The sequence below is a fragment of the Diplotaxodon limnothrissa genome, linkage group LG5, assembly GCF_057381915.1.
Source record: "Diplotaxodon limnothrissa isolate DT_005_m linkage group LG5, D_limnothrissa_male_GT1.1, whole genome shotgun sequence".
In the NCBI taxonomy this organism is placed as follows: domain Eukaryota; kingdom Metazoa; phylum Chordata; class Actinopteri; order Cichliformes; family Cichlidae; genus Diplotaxodon; species Diplotaxodon limnothrissa.
In genome coordinates this window covers 26,719,705-26,739,032 of record NC_140600.1, presented here as the reverse complement: position 1 = coordinate 26,739,032, position 19,328 = coordinate 26,719,705, and the positions used below count along the sequence as shown (strand labels likewise).

General features: G+C 39.8%; 2 protein-coding genes across 2 annotated transcripts; both read left to right on the top strand.

Annotated features, from left to right (window-relative positions):
- The first annotated feature begins 615 nt into the window (after positions 1–615).
- On the top strand, positions 616–9,370 carry atp6ap1la (ATPase H+ transporting accessory protein 1 like a). Its single transcript, XM_085354423.1, has 8 exons — positions 616–704; positions 6,431–6,453; positions 6,774–6,847; positions 7,413–7,481; positions 7,629–7,783; positions 7,954–8,004; positions 8,100–8,337; positions 9,113–9,370. Exons 1-8 carry the CDS (start codon positions 616–618, stop codon positions 9,368–9,370), a joined length of 957 nt encoding a protein of 318 aa, XP_085210549.1.
- Positions 9,371–10,174: 804 nt separating this feature from the next.
- On the top strand, positions 10,175–17,397 carry pde12 (phosphodiesterase 12). The gene is made up of 8 exons (XM_085354422.1): positions 10,175–11,044; positions 11,383–11,810; positions 11,890–11,995; positions 12,678–12,822; positions 15,898–15,976; positions 16,079–16,201; positions 16,354–16,559; positions 17,095–17,397. The coding sequence occupies exons 1-8, from the start codon at positions 10,473–10,475 to the stop codon at positions 17,212–17,214; spliced, it is 1,779 nt and encodes a 592-aa protein (XP_085210548.1). The 5' UTR covers positions 10,175–10,472; the 3' UTR covers positions 17,215–17,397.
- The last annotated feature ends 1,931 nt before the right edge of the window (positions 17,398–19,328 follow it).

The window sequence follows — 19,328 nt, the reverse complement described above, 5'->3', positions numbered from 1 at the left end:
TAATGTTGAATCTTAAAAATACAGATAAAATGCATCTGCAACAAATGAGTCGAACACAAAACCTATTTTTTGTTTATTTATAAGAGGCTTAAACTTCATTCTGTCTTTACTTTACTACACTGTTTACTAAAGTACTGTTGATATAAAACTAAATCTGGTACATACAGCAACAAATCCAATAAAATCAGAAAGGCCAGATGTGATCCACAAGCCACTGTTTCCCTGCCGGTAATGCATTGTTATTGTAACTGTATTGTGTACATTTCATTCACTGGTATCCCTGTAACAGTGCATCTGAACACCTTTCATACACGACAAACATATTTACAGACGGACAGCTGACCAGTGCTTTGTTTTATGTAATCATCATTTTGCTGCCTTTAATCTCCAGACATTAAATATATTTTGACTGAGCTGACCTGAAAATGATAAACTGAGGGAACAACAGTGTGTTTGACCTGTGGGCGGGGCTCCTGGCACTGCTCGCCACTGCTGTGTCCTGTGATTGGCTAATTCTGCCATCTGTCAGGGGGGTTTAAAGGCATGGGGCAGATTAAAGTAGATTAGGATGGGAGAGAGAGCGCATGCTGGCATCAGACTCTGGTCACCACGGCGATGGCTTCACCAGGGAAACATTGCTGCATCCTCCTCCTCTTCCTCCATCTGCAGGCGTCTGCCTGCCTCCACCAACAACCTGCAGACAGGTATGTGGACAAACACAAACAGAGCAGGTGTAGTAGCTTTATGTTTGTTTTTGACCTCTCCTAACTGTCTAATCTCTGATTTGTGCTATGCTCACCCACAACCTTCTACTCACTACACCTCATGTGGTGCTATGGTACAGCATTTATTTATTTATTTTTAATTTGAGCTCAGAGGAACAAGCTCGGCAACTTTTCCTGTAAACAGATACCTACTTTCACATCTAGCACACACAGAGTAACATTATCATCCTTTTGTACTAATGTGTGTGCGTGTGTCCATGTGATTAAACTAAGCCCCACTTTTAGCTCCACCAAAGCGTGAGAATGAGATACCTGCTTAATCTGGAGACAATGAGCCTTGAGCAAAGAGTTAGCATGCCATTATCAAACCAAAATCAGGACCTAAAACAGGCTGGAACACTTTGGTGATGTGCAGAGCTTGAAAGAGTTCTTTGTGGCCAAACAAAGTCCCCAATTACTACAATAAAGCATGATGACACTGTCTAATGACATATAATGTTTCTTTGAGATGCCATCAGCAGTAAGACAGGAGTCATTTTCAGCAGAATCATTTTATTCACATTTAAAAGCCCCAAGTTTCTTTAAAGTGGGAACAGTTTTTTTCAGCTCCATTAATTAAAATACACAGATTTTTATTTGATAATAAGTATGGAAGTTGTTTAAGTACTGATCTAGCAAAAGTAATGCTGATTGAATGGACCACATTTAATCCTGGCGCTCTCTCTATTACTTGAATTTCCAAACTGATGGTCATGCTTTGTTTATTTTCAGTTTCTATTACTCTTTTTCTTTGCCGTTGATGGTAACAGACTCTTTTTTTTTCTGCATCAAATACGAGTGGTAAAAATGAAGGCAATGCACAAGTGCTAAAAACTGAGCATTTGGAGCATTTTTAATGAAATTATATGACAAATAATACAGTGCCACTGTGTGCCACAGTCTGTCCAACACTGATTAACAGGTATTAGTGTCACAAATGTGTAGTTTTATTGATGCCTGTCTCTGGTCACTTCTGGCTACCAAAATAAAGCATGGTGACAACCAAAACCAAAGTGGTTTCTAGAGCCAATGAGTGACATCACGGTGTGTGACATCACGGTGTGCATGTCCATCTTTTCTATACAGTCTGTGGTCACATGGAGTGAAATTAATACATTTTCACCAGTTATTTAAAAAAAAAAATTCAGTATGTTATACGTGTCTGTTTTCTGTTTAGCAAACAGAATCATCTCACGTTATACACATTTGTTCAACCTTCCTTCCTGCACATCCTAAATATTTCATTATTTATATCCTGTTTTTATTTCGGCTTATTTAATCTTTCATCCCTTTCAGTCTATACCATAGACTGTATATGAAAGATGGCCACAGTCACTGTTACCCTGTTTTGCTGCCAGTCTGCTCACTGATGGGGCCAGTAATGTAAAAAATTAACATCATGTTGTATCAAGAGACTTGAATCAAGTGACTGGGACAAAAAATTAATCTGGAACATGATCACAGGATAATAAATTAAAGTGAGCACAAGGTCTGTTTTTCCCTTCATACCCTTTTGCAGCCAGAGTCGACCATTAAAAGAACAAAATGTTTAAGACACCTCCACTAATGCTTTAATTCAAGTCTATCAGTCGATGGTCAGCAGTCACCCACCTCACTTGCTTCCAGTGACCTCACAACACCTCTTAATACAAACCAGCAATCATGCCTTTGTTTTCTGCCTCTTGCTCACAGAGATTTTATCCTGACTCTTGTTTGTTTAATCCTCTTTGTTCCTTCTACCTGCCAGCTTACTTATTATATCTCTACACGCTAACGAGCTCCAGCTCATCCAGCAGAAGTCTGTTAGTAATTCCTAGTTGAGGCTAAAAGCCAGAGGAGACTCAGGCACCTCCGTTTCATCTAGATTGTCAGATTGTTTCTTTGTTTTTAATCTGTGTTTTAGTACAACTAATGTGTAGAATCACGCCAGCCGTATGTGGTGATTTAACTGTTATTTTCTCTCCAGTAAGCCATTAAACATATGGCAGATGTTTACAAAATCATTCAGTGTCTGCTTTCGTCTGGCGATACTTGCCTTAAACTCGACCCCAATAGGATGATTACGTTGCCCCGTGTCTTTTGAGTGTGTGCATCAGCAGCTGTTTATTGCATTTCACAGTGTGCAGCTGTTGGTGGTAAAGGATTGAGAAGCTGTAAAGTCTTCTCTGGCTGCAAGCCACCCCATCCTTCATCCTCGGGGTCTGTGTGCTTGTGATTGTATGATTATGCAAACAGTGCAATCCCACAATCCACAGCCCAGTGCCCTGACCCAGCACAAGAGAGCAGCTAAACCTTGTTTTTGGCTGAAGAGGCTCTTTGAGTGAAGGGGATTTGATCGCTCTATTGTCTGATTCTCTGACCTGATGTACATTTAAATACATTCAGTATGTGCTGCATTTTATTTTCCATTCTCTGAGAGGATTTTGATCTTGAGAGTGCCCATACAGAGATCCACCGTGCTCTTGGCTCATTTAGATTAGATTATCCATAGCTGGACAATTTTAGCAGATTATTCAGAAATCAGGCTGCAGCTTTAAAGAAACAAAGTCACTGCCCAGAGTAAATGCATGCTTGTTGTACATACCGGCTGTTAAATAATGTGAAATGACTACTAAACATACACATATTTTTACTAAAAGAGAAACTAAAATTACAAAATCATTGAGCAGAAAATTTGTGCAGATTTATTAGCCTGTGTACAGTGATGGCAAACAGACCGAGAAGTTAAACATACTCATGGGTAGAAGCAGCACATGTATGTATTTTACTTAAGTACTGGTACCACACTAATATAGTAGAATTTTTTAGCAGAAGTCCTGACTGTAGGACACTTAAGAGCACTTAATGTAGAGCAGCAATGTTCTATCCTCTTGTGCATGAAATATCTCATCAGTACCTGTAATAGTCAAACAAATCATGTTAAGCAGTACAAGCCTGTGAAACTGTAAATCTACAGAAAATGTAAAGAATCTAAATGCAACTTCAAAACTTTAATTTGTTGGTAGCTGTCTTGTACTTTCTGCTCATATATTCTGACCACTGCTTTACAGCATCAGTAAGGAATAAGATTTAAAGATTAAAGGCTCGTGGCTGAGCTGTAAAACCTTAATCTGAGAGCTTTTGACTATTAATCATTAATCTTCAAATATATATATTCTTACATATTGCATATTTAGACGTGTTATTTAAAACTAATCAATAAATCATGGAAGGTCTACATAGATAACAGCTATTGATCGGCTAACTAAAATAGTTAGCATTAAGCAAGACTGATTAACCTGGTATTTTACTTTTTTAAATCATGAATGAGGAAGCAACTACACTCACCAGGCACTTTATTAGGTATACCTGTTCTGCTGCTCCTTAAAGCAAATATCTAATTAGCCAATCACATGGTAGCAACTCAACACAACCAGGCATCACAGTGAGAAAGAAAGGTGCTTTACATGACTTTGAACCTGGAATGGCAACCATATCTCGAGTTTGCGGAGAATGATCTGAAAAAGAGAAAATGTTCAGTGGGAAATAGTTTTCTATGCTTTGCTGATGTTAAAAGGGAATGAATGGACTGCTTCGTTCTGATAGGAAGCCAACAGCAACTCAAATAACCATTTATTACAACCGAGGCATGCAGCAGCGCATCTGTGACTGAAGAACACATCAAACCTTAAAGCAGATGGGCCATCAGAGGAAAAGCACACTGGGTGCCACTCCTCTCAGAAAAGAAAAGAAAACTGAGGCTAGAATTCACAAAAACTGGAGAACGGCAGCCTGGAAAAACATTGAGGCCTTGATATAGAAAAGTTCAATCTGGGCCTTTTTTTGGCCTCATGTGTTTTTTAATTATTCATCAAAATGTAAAACAGTTTTTCTAAAATGGTTTCTTTGTTATTTTTTCCACCTGTGCTCCTTTCATTGTTTAAAACAGGCTGTGGTCAGCCTGCAGGGTCACACCTCTCTGCTGCTCTTAACAGCATCTCAGGATTTCTTTATACAGGTGGAGTTGCTCAGTTGTCCTTTGACAGGTGGCACAGCAGGTGGTTGTATATGTGGTTCAAGACAATGTTTGACATCTCTCCCGCTGTCCACTAAACCCTGGCTGATGACCTTTGTGTAGTTTTCTCAGTGGTCATTATTAGGCAGCAAATGAATCATTAACATCAATCGGATTGGTTCCACTCCCTCTTTATTATTTTAAGTTTTTATTGTAACGATACATATTTTCTGTAATTCCAGATTAAAAAGAGGATGAGCTGTAGCTTTAACCTTGTTGTTGTTTCCTGATCCAGCACATCGATCTGAACCAGCTCTGGAGTCATCATATAAAACCTTCAATTTTTACAAAGAAAACCGTCAATCAGACCTGATGCCAATTTGATTCTAGCATTAGATCTCAGTCCATTATTGTTTCTGCTACAAGACTCTGTGTGTAATCTGGGTCAGAGTGTATCCTCGCAACAACTACCCACCTCTGTGCCAGACTGATCACTGCTATTTTAACTAATCCAGCAGGTCAGCAGCCGGGTCACTCAGGTGTACTCTGAGCACTTACACAGGTTCCTCCCTTCTTTAGCTTTGATTTCTATTGGGTGATTTGGAATGATGTCATTCTTGCATTATGCACAAATCTGAGAAATGAAGGTGAATAACACCAATCATCAGTTTGCTTTTAAAGTTGATGTTTTACAAGAAGGAGCAAGAGCCGTCTGATAAGTCCCTCCACACTCTCTGCGTGAATAGAGTCAGATGCAAAACAATCGGCAGCTAGATCAGTTTGTGAAATCAAGACTATTTTATCTTGAATGTGTCTGATCTGTATTTGTGACTTCTTTCAAACTTTTTGAATCCAGTTCAACTGCAAAATGTAAGCACACCTAAGCTGGAGCCGAACCGGTTCTGCCAGGGTGCCTTTTGAGAACCAGGCCACATTTTGACGGGCCTGAAAATGTATTATGATGCAATGTTCCCAGCAGAAGTCTGAGAAACTCAAACAGAATTCACTGGTTACATCTATCGGTCACTGATGAATTTAATGAGGTAGCCCAACAGTTTTCTAGTGTCACACTGGTGCAAATCTTTAAAACTGGTTTTCGATTGGGCACTGGCATCATATCAGCAAAAAGGGGCAAAAAGGTGCCTGCAGGTGTTAGGCTACCAAAGTGGGCAGAGAAGGACAGCTGGTGGTTTAGATGTGGCTGATGGTCCACATTAGACACATGAATTAAGCTTTTATGACGGTCCAGTACCTTTGTGAGCACAAACTAGTTTAATGTCAGTGTCATGTGTATATTTTATTTGGTGTATAATTGTTAAAAGGTTAAAAGGATTCAAAGTTGTAAAAGTTGCTAATGGTTGCTTAAGTATCTCAACCAGTTAAATATGAGTGAATCAGACTCTTTTAAACATACTTTCACTTTCTTTGATTGTTTTTTGTTCAGAATAAACACAATTCGTATGAGACAGTAAATTATTTAATATTTCACAATCATGTTATAGAGATTTATTTTTTCCCCATAAGATGATTAATTGATTTCACGTATTTCATTACATAAAAATAAAGTTACAGAAGAAAAATAACTAGTGGAAAAAAAACTGTGCTGATGACAAATATGAAGAAATGACAACGATAAATATTTTACTGATTCTCCTTTCAATTCTTTTTGCAGTGCTGCCGTTTCTCTGGAACACGGTGAGATCTATTTATCAATCTGCTAAGACTTCCTTTACTTCTTCCTCCTTATCTCAGTTATAACAATATATGTAATAATGATGATGCCTAACGGAGGAGGGAACAGGGGTGTAAACTATTTCCTACACCTCTGTGTACGGAGTGGTCATTGTGGAAAAGGGGTGTAGGAAGATCTGAAAAGCTACCCTCTAGTGCAGCATTGTGTTTGGAAATCTGTTTTGATTTGTTTATATTTCTCATGTTTTAGTATAAAAGGTTAAAGGTATAACATGTGTATTCTTATGGCTTATTTTGTTAAACAAATCCTGTTGTCTCTGCAGACATTGGGAGCAATGGGAGGGTGAAGGCAGAGCAATATTTGATACCAGCAGAGAGAGGACTTGGACAACTGCAGGTAAAATATGAGTGGGGAGGGAAAAATGTAACACCACAACTTTCTATTAAAGTTTTACTGATTTTTAACCATTTAGGTGCTGAGAATGTTAATAAATGAAAGACATGTCACAATTTAATCCTAATCTAAAAATGTGCAGCCACAATGTCACATATGTCAACTGTACCATCTTGAAACATGACTTAAATTTTTGTGTTAGGTTCATCGTGTATATATCGGCAGATTAACTTTCTTTTCCAACAAATAAAAAAAATTAAATCTTTGTTTAAATTTAACAAACCTCACAGTTTTTTGGAAACAAGGTTGTAAGAGTGGGAGAAAAATCATGTCCTCTCTGAGAAAATGATGATTCCTGTTTTCAGAAGCATACCAGGAAAATGCTGGAATTTATGAACCACAAAATTCTCATTAAAACACGTTTTATTAAAAAAAAAAACCAAACAAACAAACAAACAAAAAACCAAACAGACATGAAACTGCAAAAACAGTTAATGCCTTTACATAAAAATTGAAAGTTTGGCTTTAAGAAGTTGTTTCATGGAAGGTTGCTTCTTCCTGCCTCCAGTCTTCAGATGCATCACGCAGGAAATTACTTCAGACACCAGGAGCTGCAGTTCCCCTCCCTCCTCTAAAGGTTCAGTGAGCATGAGTAACATTTTCTCCAACACAATCAGTTGGAGAAAATATATATTATAATAAATAATATATTATACCGTATATTCAATTTCGAAAGAAGGTTTTTAAATTTACTCTTTTCTAACCGGTTGTACCTGCCCACCAGGTGTTGTCTGATGGGCAGCCGTGCCTCTTGTTCCAGGCCAGGAAACTGTCTCTCCGCTATGACAAGCAGAAACACCTGGACCTCACAGAGCGAGCCTTTTCTCCTCAGAAACCTGTCGACACCAGTCAGTCTGTCTGTCGCAAGGACAAAGCCACGTAAGTGCACCTCCTACTTGTCTGTCTACTTGTATGAGAAATGTCAGAGGGTCTAACACGAAGATTTTAATCCCAATTAAAAGACAAGAACAATGCAGTGTGTCCTGTAAGGAAAGGTCCAGTTGTGCTGTACATCTGAGAGTCTTACTTGTCTCTTTGTTCCTCTGTAGGCTGGTCATGAGGTTTGGAGATGTGGAGGATTTGAAAGGCCTGTCCATCAGGTTAGCTATGCCACCAAATATGATCACACTAAGCAGTTTGTACACAATACATGAACATTTGCCCTGACTGTCTCCTCTCGCCTCTCTTTCATCAGACTGCAGCTGTCCAACACCTTTTATGAGTCTTCGGGGCAGTGGTGGTTCTCGGTGGACAGCGTCTCGCTGCTCTACAACATTTCTGAAGAGGCTGCGTTCAATGCCAGCGAGGTGTACGCTCCAGCTTCCTCCTCCTACCGCTGCATCCACGTCAGCAGCCTGGAGCGATACAGTGCCCTGCTGCTACCTGGCACTGACCAAGCCCGCCGCTGGTCCATCACTTTTACAGACTTCCAGGTACCCGTCTCTTTACCCTGTCTTTGACTGATTCTTCAAAGAGGATGTTTCATTTCTTGTGTGGTGTCTGGAAGACATAACAAAGTCTTGTTAGAACATTTATTAATTTTTCAGTGTTTTTTGTGGTTAAGGGTCATTTTCTCTCTAGTTCAATACTTTGTTAACACATCTTGAACTTGAATGTCGAAATGAGCAAACACAAAGCTGGGAAAACAGCAGTGTACTGTCAGCTCACAGACCCAGAGACTGGCAGAGTACAAGATTTACACAGGTGAGCGGGTAGAGGGCACAATACAGTTTAAAAATGACCAGTTTCTAATTGGACAAATACAAAAATAGAAACAAACAAAATTTAATGAAAAATGCAAGTTTTAAAGGGTTTTGAAACGGTTTTCCAATATTTAAATCACCACAGCGAAAAAAGCAATCACCCCCTCCTGAGGTTATAGCTAGTTGTATCACGTTAATGAGTGCATAATAAATTCTAGCTCTGGGTTTTTATGCTCAGACTACTTGGGCTGCTAGAATAGCTTTGCATGATTCACAGTTCAGAATAGGTTTATTTGATTTATCCTGGACCACAGTGCAGCCCCTCAGCTCCTCTCGGTTTAAGGCAAATTTCGTGCCTCTCATAAAGATAAAGTTAGACCAGCAGGAGGTTCTGAGATGACTGTATTAAGGGTACCTGCTCTCTGTGATGTGATATAAAGCCAGAAGCATATTGAGAACATTACTTGTTTGTTTGTTTTTTATAATGTTTCTATGCTCTCCTCAGATTCAGGCCTTCAGCGTCACCTCAGGAAAGTTTTCTCCTGCGAGCGACTGTACCACCTTCTTGACGCCAGCCATCCTGATGGGCCTCGTCACCTCCCTCATCCTGCTGCTGGTGCTGGCCTATGCCCTGCACATGCTCATCCACTTGAAACACATTGAGCATGACGAGGAGCACAAAGCCGACGTCTACTTCCCAAAAAGCCCTGAACACCTGGAACAGTACTGCGTGGAAAACCTCACTGAGAAAAATGTTATGTAGGTTAGGCAGTGAGGTGATGGACAGACTTTTAAAAGTTACAGTTTTGAAAAAGTGAAATGCAGCTGACCTGATAGCTGGCACCAAACCTGGTGTGACATACTCTCAGCCCAGGATGAAATTTTTTTTTTAAACTGACATTTCTAAACTTTTGTAATTTACCCATGAGAGGATTTCTGTTTTTGTCTTAATAAAAATATAAAATAAAAACTCTGGTTTCTTTTATATTTGTAGTGTTTGATTAAATTTTTTGCTTTTGAAGACATAGCATAATAATTGTTTATAAAGCTAGGTGTACGTCAGCTATATGTACTAGTCTCTTCAGTGAAATACAAAAAGAAAATAACAATTTGGTTAGAGGAACTACTTTTTCAGCGTCACTCTGAGATGGAATATTTCTAATTTTAGAGATGTTGCACAAATGGAAGAAAGCAGTCTTACATATTTGTTTAATATGTGCGTTGAAGCACATGTCTTGGTCAAAAATGACTCCAAGGTTCCTCACAGTGTTACTGGAGGCCAAGGTAATGCCATCCAGAGTAAGAATCTGGTTAGATACCATATTTCTAAGATTTTCAGGGCCGAGTACAATAACCTCAGTTTTATCTGAATTAAGAAGCAGAAAGTTAGTTAGAAAGTTATATGACCTTAAAAATATATAGCTTATGTTTCTTATAGGTGTAGCAGGAGTATCACAATCACAGTAAACGAGTCTCTGCACTGAAGTAATTCTGATTCTGTCCAGTGGGGGCGCTCTGAAGCCTGTGAGACGAAACATCCAGCCAAAGAAGAAGAATCTCACGCTCAGATGAGGAAAGTGCTGCCTGTTACTGAACTTACAGATGAATTGTAAATATTGAAACTCGTATCTGAACCAGCAGCTTTATCTAAAAACCACGTGTCATGTTTAGTTTTAATCTACAGAGCCGGACCTGAATAAACACGTAATTTTAACGGTTTCCTGTTGGGGTTGGTTTCCAGCTGATTAGCATCGGGCTAACCGGTGTAGTTACTGACAGCTCTACCTGCTGGTAACCGTTAACGTTACCTGTCCAGGTACTCTCCCGTTCAGCCCTGCTCTCCTGTTCTTGCCGACGGGGCCTTCATGTTGAACCACCTCTCCACTGCTCTAACGCTCTTCACCCGCCGACTACCCGCTTTCTCCCCACGGACTTTCTCCGGAGCCCTCCGCCGCCTCTGCAGGATGGAAGCGGCCGTGGTGAGGTGCCTCCCCGGGGAGCCCAAGCTGACCATCTCCTTCTGTCTGCAGGGCAGCCACAAGCACATGCTCCGGGACCAGGACGAGCCGCTGGGCAAGGTCCTGGCCCGCATCTCCAACGGGATAGCCAAGAACCAATCAAAAGCAAAGAAATCCAAGAAGAACCGGGGTCAGGAGCAGCCGGATGAAGCTGCGGAGCCCACCGTGGTGAAGCTGTTCTACGATGGGGAAGAGGTGCCGGAGACGGTGCTGAACGCGGAGGCTTGGCAGGACGGCTCCGTGCTGCAGGTGGGAGATGTTAAATATTCAGTGCAGAGGAACGCGCCCACCTTCACCACCGCGGAGCTACCGGTGTCCTTGTTGGCCGGCTTCCCCGTCTGCCCCAAACTGGAGGTGGAGTTTGGGAACGTCCAGGACTGCGAGTTCACCTGGTTCAGAGAAAACTGCCCACACACGAGGTAAATACCCAGAAAAGAAGGTGTAAATGTGAAGCAGAGATTGTGTGGTGCAATCCAGCTGTTTCAAGAACTGCATGCCTTACACGGTCTTATCAGGCGAGTGTTGGGTCTGAGGAAGGTCTGCTCATCTCTACCAAGCTGTTTTATTGACACAAAAACATCGATAAGTTTGCCAAAGGGTAAACAAACCTTTAAACTGAAGTATTTTTAACACCCTGGGTGTAGAACTGTACAGCTGCCTTTTCTGATTTTGTTATAAATCAGGTGATTGTTTGGGCACATTAATAATCAAATTGATTTGACATCCTGCAATCTACTTCTCTTTGCTCTTGTTCCAGGTCTGAAGCTCCTGGTAAAGCTTCAGATCAGGACAGTGGTTGGACTCAGGTTGGATGTGAGAGAGTTTACATCCCATCCAATCAGGACATCAGCTTCAGGCTCAAACTGAGCTGCACACCCAAAGATGGAAGCCGTGGTGGCCTGGCCAAGGAGCTGGTTTCTGTGGGAGCTGTGGAGGCTGGACCAGGTGTGTGCTTGTTTGACAACCGTCATGCTTTCACAGCCAAAGTCACGGACTGGCCGACTGTGAGAGTGGTGTCGTACAACATCCTCGCCGACATCTACGCCCAAACGGACCTTTCCAAGACGGTGCTGTACCCGTACTGCGCCCCCTACGCCCTGCAGCTGGACTACAGACAGAACCTGATCAAAAAGGAGCTTGCTGGGTACAACTGCGACATTATCTGTCTGCAGGAGGTCGATAAAGGTAATCACTGATAAAAACACAAAAATACTGATGATTTAAAAAAATCTTTGACATTAGTTGTGCTCGCTGACCTCTGCAGGAGTGTATGTGGACAGTCTGACTCCAGCGCTGGATGCCTTTGGTCTGAACGGTGTTTTCAAGGTCAAAGAGAAGCAGCATGAAGGACTCGCTACCTTCTACCGCAGGTTAGGCCAATCACCAGCCAGAAGCTGGATTAACCTTAACTTGCTTGATAACTTTATCACTGGCAAAATAATATGCAGAGCCACATCTGTGTTTGTTTGGTTGAAGTTAATAATTAGTGGATGTTAGATAGTGTTGCTCACTATTGATGCCTGGAGCAGAAGAGAGAGGCATTAATGCGCTTAGAAGCGAGCATAAGCAGCGCATTTTTTTAGATTTTTGAGTAAAAAGCCAAACCCAGCTTCACTCCACAGGCTGTTAAAGATAATGAAGAGAGTTGGATAAAGTCTCAGTTTTTTTAAGATACATTACAGTCTGTAAACAGGCCAGAAATAAAAAGGTTTTAGTACATGAAATAAATTTTGTTTAATGCACTTTAGTATATTGTGTGTCTTACGTGACAGTCAGTGTTGATAGAGTAGTGAGCACCTACAAATAAGTGATTGTGAAGAAAGTATTGAATATCTGAAGTATAACAGAAAGGCCTCTTTATTTATGTGCAGCCCTAATGGCAATATCACATGATTATGAGCCCTGCAACTGGTCAACAGTCCAGACTTTACCCCGCCTCTAGTCCTATGACATCTGGAATAGGCTTCAGCCCCATGTGACCCTGAATTGGATAAGCGGAAAAAGTGGATGGATGATGATTATGATATTGAAGTGAATCCTATTGTGCTGTAGGTCAAAGTTTCGACTCTTGAGCAGTCACGACATCATGCTGAGTGAGGCGTTGTCCTCTGACCCCATGCACGCTGAGCTTCTGGAGAAGGTTTCTGCTAACGGTGCCCTGAAGAATAAGATCCTGCAGAGGTCCACCTCGCTGCAGGTACAGCTGCTCACCATCGAGGCTGATTAACTGTTATATTTTAGCTTTGGGAAGGAGTGATGCGACATTTTGTTATTGCTCCCATCTAAATATCGGGTCAGCAGTCTGGAGGTCTTTCAGACCTACTGCACTCACAACATTTTGACTTTCTTGTCATTTTTAAGTAGTTTTAAGACATTTCAAGCATGAAAAATGCGTCAAAGAAATACATTAAAATACCGTAGCTAATTTTTGTTACCAGCAGACACACCCACTGTCACAAAAAATTTATTTCTTCACAGTTCTTTAGTCAGTGAAATTTGTGACAATAACACTGTTTGACAGACAAAAAATACTATTTTTGCATGAACAAGGTGATTCTGAAAGTGTCCATTAGCTCAAAACTTGGCATGTCTCCATGTGGTGTGCAGTGTGTGGTTCATAAAACTGGACAAGTGGAGTAAAGAAGAAGTGATAGGTCTAAAAATCTGTCTACAGTAAATGAAAGTCACGTATTTAAGAAATGGAAAAAATGTATGGAGGTGTTCAGCAGAGAGGTACAACACAGTATCTACAGCCATTTGTAAAATATGATGGAGACATTTAAGTGTTGGGGATTTTGTAAAAATTCATGGAAACATGCGCACAGAAAAGTACTATCGGATTTGATCCAGCGTTCAATACTGTCTGGAAAGCATTCAATTACTAACAGTTTAATTTTTCAGTTTAATAATGATCCCAAACACACTGCTAATGCAGTAAAAGTACCTTGATAGAAAAATTCCCATTGGAGCATTGTCGCTCATGGATTGGCATCCTCAGATCCTAGACCTCAACATTATTGAAGCAGTGTGGGATCATCTTGACAGAGAACACTAGAAAAGACAGCCAACATCCAAAGAAGCCCTTTGAATGTCCTTCAAGAAGTCTGGAGAGCTATTCCTAAAGAAATTACAGGAATACTTGTTCAGGCTGTTTTGAAGAATACAGGTGGCCATACCAAACGCTGACTTTCAAGATTGTTAAAACTGTACAAACTTTTTTTTAAAATTAACTGTATTTCCATGTATCAATACATCACTGCACCAATTTGTCATTTTCCTAGCAAAATATAAAAAATTAAGGAGGTTCAGGACTTCTGCACAATACTATGTTTGCAGATAGAGCAGGGCGATATGGCCAAAAATATTTATCACGATATATATTTGAAAATTTGCGATAACGATATAACCGACGATATAATTGATGCGAGACAAAATACAACTCCACAACATTACTAGCGCAAAAAGACAACCTTCCATTTATTTTCACTTAAACAAGAAGCTGGTTTTTATGTACATTAAAGCTTTATAAAAATGTAACAGTGCAAATGCAAATTCCTTGCTGAAAGTTTAACCAAAAGGCATTTCCAGTAGAAATGGGCTGACATATCCTGAGCATAACCATGTATAATATCCACTGAAGTTAAAAATAGGTGCTTTGCAACATTAAACTGCAGTGTGCAGTATGTATTTTTCGGACCATAAGGTGCACGGGATTATAAGGCACATTAAGCGAAACAAAGCAGTCAGATAAATCAAACTTTATTAAACTCATTCTTCTTGCTTCCTCCACTTCTGTACCATTGATTCATTAATGTTGAATTCTCTGGCAGCTGCTCTATTCCCATGTTGTTGCAGTATATTAATGACTAACCTCGTATTGTGGATGGATTATCTCAGTTGTTCTCCTGACTGAAGTTTGGTCCGTTTACAGCATCCTGCCATGCGATTGCATTTGTCTCTAACCATGAAGAACCTTCACGTTAACTTTTATAAGTGGAAAAGTGTTAGTGTTCGTCCTCCAGCTTCACTGTTTATGTTATGCTAACATAGCTGTGTCGCTAGCGATCACGTAGCACATCATTATATACCAGCTAGCCCAACTTCAGTAACCCTACAAACGTCACTGCTGTTTAGTTTCCTGTCTTCATTTATGTTGGAAGTGATAGCAGAGCTGTACGTTTGATTTTTTTCAGAAATCTCTCAGTCAGAACATGCAATATCATGCTTAGGTAACTAGCGAAACTAGCGAGCTAACTTCCGCTAGCTTCCTGCTAACTTCTAACTCCGTTAAATGTAATAACTTTTGTTTTCATGGATGCCTGGAAGTTAAACTTTATAGTTACACCTGGTAAAGCAGCAATGCTGATCGTTTTATTAAAGATGAAAGAATTTAGACAGTTTTTAACTCTAAGTGATGCTGCAGTGTTATTTGACCTGAAACATACGGAGTTTAGGACCCAGATTACTCCCAGATTTAAGAGCATCTTAGTCCGACAAATACGACAATAACAACGGCTGCTTGCATGTTCTGCAAAAAAATGTGCTTTGTTGTGTATCTGACGGACAAACACCAAACCAGTTCCACATCACGGAAGTTGCACCATTTTTACAAACCAATTCTGGTTCATCTGTTTCACTCAACAATCGGCCATGTGCGTATGAAAACAAAGGCACTGCGCATGCGCGTTTTACTCCCATTCTATCGCGATATTTCATTTTCCTATCGTTGCCTAACATTATACCGGTATTACCGTGAACGGTATAATATGGCCCAGCCCTATTTGCAGACTTTAAAAAACATTTTAGCACAAACACCGGCTCGTTATGTTCAGTGTAATACTTCTTGGAAAACTTTAATTACACTTAGGGTAACATCACATATTGTCATCAACATTTCACCTTACCTGTCTTGTGTATGTGTGTGAAGGTGTACTCAAATCAGCTATATTTACATGTAAAATGATAATTCAGGGAGAGTTACAGACAACAGGAGATCATCTCTGCTCTTAGTCACTCTTGAAGTCGCTGTTTGCTCACACAGCAAACGGAGAGAAAGGAAAGCGAGAGTACAGCTGCTGCAGATGAATCAGAATTTGCTGTCCGTGGATGTTTTGCTAAAGTTTGATTGTTGGCTGTTGTCTGTTTGAGATTTGTCCTGGAATTTGATTCTTAAATATGTGAAAGAAATGCCCACTACAGTTAAAAATCAGCAATTTATTCAGTCATGAAAAGAAATGTTTGTCTAATCACTGAATTGTTTGTTTCCCTGCAGGTCACTTTCCTCGAGGACCTGAATAAACCCGGCAGGAAGGTCTGTGTGGCCAACACTCACCTGTACTGGCACCCGAAAGGTAAAATGTCCTGTTTACTTCCAGGAACACCTGAGTTGCTCATTTTAACCAGCAGAGATTGTCAGTACAGACTTCTGAGAATTGAATTCATTTCCTTTGAAGGGGGGAATGTTCGCTTAGTCCAGATGGGCGTGGCTTTGAAACACCTGAGTCATGTGATCAGCGAGGTCGCACCTGGAGCCCCGCTGGTGTTTTGTGGAGACTTTAACTCCACCCCAAATGCAGGTAACTCCAGAATAGTACCTACAGCTGAATCTGAGACTGTTTACAAAAACATAATGACCCTCAGGTCAAAGTTCAACTTCACCATGTTTGGAGTTCTTTTTTAACACAGTCTTTATCAGGTTGGTTTGTTTCTTGATCTCGTCCCCTCTCAGGTGTGTTTCAGCTGCTCAGTGAGGCTGTGGTTCCTCCGCAGCATGCAGACTGGAGCAGCTTGGGGCCGGAGGAGTCCTGCAGCATGGAGCTGCTCTCTGACATCCCCCCTCTGCTGAGCGCCTGCGGATTGCCGGCCTACACCAACTATGTGAGAGGGTTTCAAGGCTGCCTGGATTACATCTTTATACAGCCAGACTGCATGCAGGTACTGATGGCAGAGGATATAGGAGAGACACATTTTTGTTTTAACAAGCTCTCTTATGGGAATGTTAGTGAATTACTATTTATTTATTTTAAACTATTTTTTATTTCATTGTCTTATTTTGTCTTTTTGTTGGCTGTTATGTTATTTAATTTTCATATTTATTTTACTCTCTTTTGTGCACAGGTTTGTGACTGTCTACAAAAAGCCCTTAATAAATCAGCTTTACTTACTTACTTTACTTAGAACATCTTTTAGCCAAACTATGCGTACCACTCAACCAAATGAAATCTGTCTTTTTAATTATTGAGATCTTGAGCGAGCCACTTGCTAAGTTTGAAGTAAATCAGAAAAGAGTTTGTAAAACGGGTGAAGAATGACAGATTTCTCAGATTTTCACTAAGTCAAAGATGAGGAACAGAAAACAAACTCAATGGAGATTGGTTATTTAAAAAAAAAAAAAGACGATAAGGTAAAAATGGAGTCAGGTGTTCTTTGTGTGAATAACTGATGTAACACATATATGGTGTGCGTGCAGGTGGAGCAGGTGATCCCTCTGCCCAGCCTCGAGGAGGTCACCACCTACGAGGCTCTGCCCAGCGTGGCTCACCCCTCTGACCACATCGCTTTGGTTTGTGACCTCCGGTGGAACCCCTGACCCCTGACCTCCAACCATGATGGACAGAGATGCTTAAAAACACAGAGTGTGAGATTTAAACTGTGTCCCTGCAGGTTTACCAAGAAGAACCAAAGTCAGCAGAAGCTCAAAGGATCAGACAGAAGAACTTGAACCACAAAACCACAACACAGTGAAAGTTCATGTGAAATTATTCACAGTCCTTATTAGACAATAAATTATTTTCATCACTTATATTCAGTGTTGGAATGAGAAAAGTAAGTAATTGCAGATTTTGAGAAGGGATTTAAGAAGGGGATTGATTAAATACTCAAAAAACAAACTCACATTACTGCATCACAACAGTTTGATGATTAATGATCACTCTGAGGTTATTCACTTTATTTCTGGGTTAATAGATAAATATTGACCTTTTAAGATAAGTATTTATTATCATTGTTGCCAAGTGTACTGCTCAGTGGGCCTTTCAGTTTTTAAATAAAGTCTACAGCGCTGACTCTCACTTGTTGGCTTATTGTCATATACTTACAGACATCATTAAAAGGAGGTGAACATCCTGTGATGCTTAAATGATTTGCTCACTATTGTGACAATATCCTCGAAATATAACTTTAATTTAATTTAGTCCAACTTTTACCTTCTTAATTTAACTTACAGCTTTATTTACAAAAACGGGTAAAAATGTGACAATCTTAACAAATTATATTTAGTATCCAATGAACAATATCACATATTCACAGTTCAGATGAGTAAAGTAAGACATATTTAGTTTTACATTTTTTTTTTAGAAGAGCAGGAAAATGATTCTTTTTATATTTCTCTAGGAAGCAGTTTTGAGTTGCCTGGTTTTGGGATGTTCATGCACTTAAAGGCAGTGCTCCATGGAAACAGTAACAAACAATACAAGTCAGCTTTTTGAATCATAGAAGGTGTTACACCTGAATGTAGGTAAAAAGGACAATAACAAATGTTTCTGGCTGAGTTCACCGAACAATGTGATTTCATTTTATTTTAAATTATTTCCATTGTTGTTTTCTGTATTGTCCTCAGCCTCTCTCTGCGCACCTCCACTGCCACTTGATCCAGTTCATTAACTGTCATTATGTCTCATGGATTTAAAAAAACCCACTTTTTGTCAAAAACAATAAATCTCATACAAAAGCAGAATTCTCTCAAGCAGACAGAACAAAAATCTACAGTTTTAACCATAGTCCCACACAGGACGTCATCAGGAGTATTAAAACCATGAAAGGATCTTTTAGTCCAAAACAAAACACTCTGATGAAACAATAATAAAAATTATATCTGATTATTTTCATTTCACCAAGGTGACAAATGTCAACGGTATAATTTGCATAAACAAATACAGAGCAAAACCACAATATGTACAGCAACTTCATGTACACTAAACATCTGAGTTTCAGAGAAGTCGCAGCAATGTTGGTTTCAAAATTCACAGCTCAGTTTTCTTCTTTGTGAGTACTTTCCTGTCTTTATGGAAGACGGCTCCATCAGGCTGCTCCCTCCACTTCACAGTGATTCCACTCACTCCTTTCTCCTTCAGTCTGTCCTGGAGCTGAGAGATCCAAACATTACACACATGTTTAAACAGAGACTAAAAACAAACAAAAGCCTGTTTTAGAAAAACAAAACATCAATAAATTTATTTTCTGACATTAATTCATACCTTTGCATTTGAATTGGGCCGATTAATGTATACAGTAAAATCATATTTGTAAAATACATATTTTACATATTAAAATCATATACAGTAAAATCATATTAAACGTTTCAGAGAAAAGTATGGAAATTATTTTTGTCATTTATAAAAGGTTTTTTTTTTTCATTTTTAGATGTCATAATTTTATGAACATTTCTCAACATTCAAAAATTCAAATTTACAGCCTTAATTTTCACGCAGCAGCTTGCTCATAGATGCTGTGAAGAAGAGATGAGGACAGGCAATCACATAAAATTAAAGAGCTGGGTGAAACTCACAGCACCTACACTAAAGTGCAAAGGTGATGAGGTGAAGTTTTAAGGCAGACTTGCCTCTTTCAGGAGTGTTGCTTTGGCAGCGGTGTCATTCAGATTCACAGAGGAGTCCTCCAGCTTCAACCTGATTTTTATTACTG

What these genes read in the sequence shown, in the direction of transcription:
- pde12 (XM_085354422.1), top strand. Translation starts at nt 10,473, where the DNA reads ATGTTGAACCACCTCTCCACTGCTCTAACGCTCTTCACCCGCCGACTA. An exon ending in AGAGGTCCACCTCGCTGCAG is followed by an intron (nt 12,823 to 15,897) that starts GTACAGCTGCTC and finishes GTTTCCCTGCAG; the next exon opens with GTCACTTTCCTCGAGGACCT. An exon ending in TACAGCCAGACTGCATGCAG is followed by an intron (nt 16,560 to 17,094) that starts GTACTGATGGCA and finishes GTGTGCGTGCAG; the next exon opens with GTGGAGCAGGTGATCCCTCT.
- atp6ap1la (XM_085354423.1), top strand. Translation starts at nt 616, where the DNA reads ATGGCTTCACCAGGGAAACATTGCTGCATCCTCCTCCTCTTCCTCCAT. An exon ending in TTGAAAGGCCTGTCCATCAG is followed by an intron (nt 8,005 to 8,099) that starts GTTAGCTATGCC and finishes CTCTTTCATCAG; the next exon opens with ACTGCAGCTGTCCAACACCT. An exon ending in TCACTTTTACAGACTTCCAG is followed by an intron (nt 8,338 to 9,112) that starts GTACCCGTCTCT and finishes TGCTCTCCTCAG; the next exon opens with ATTCAGGCCTTCAGCGTCAC.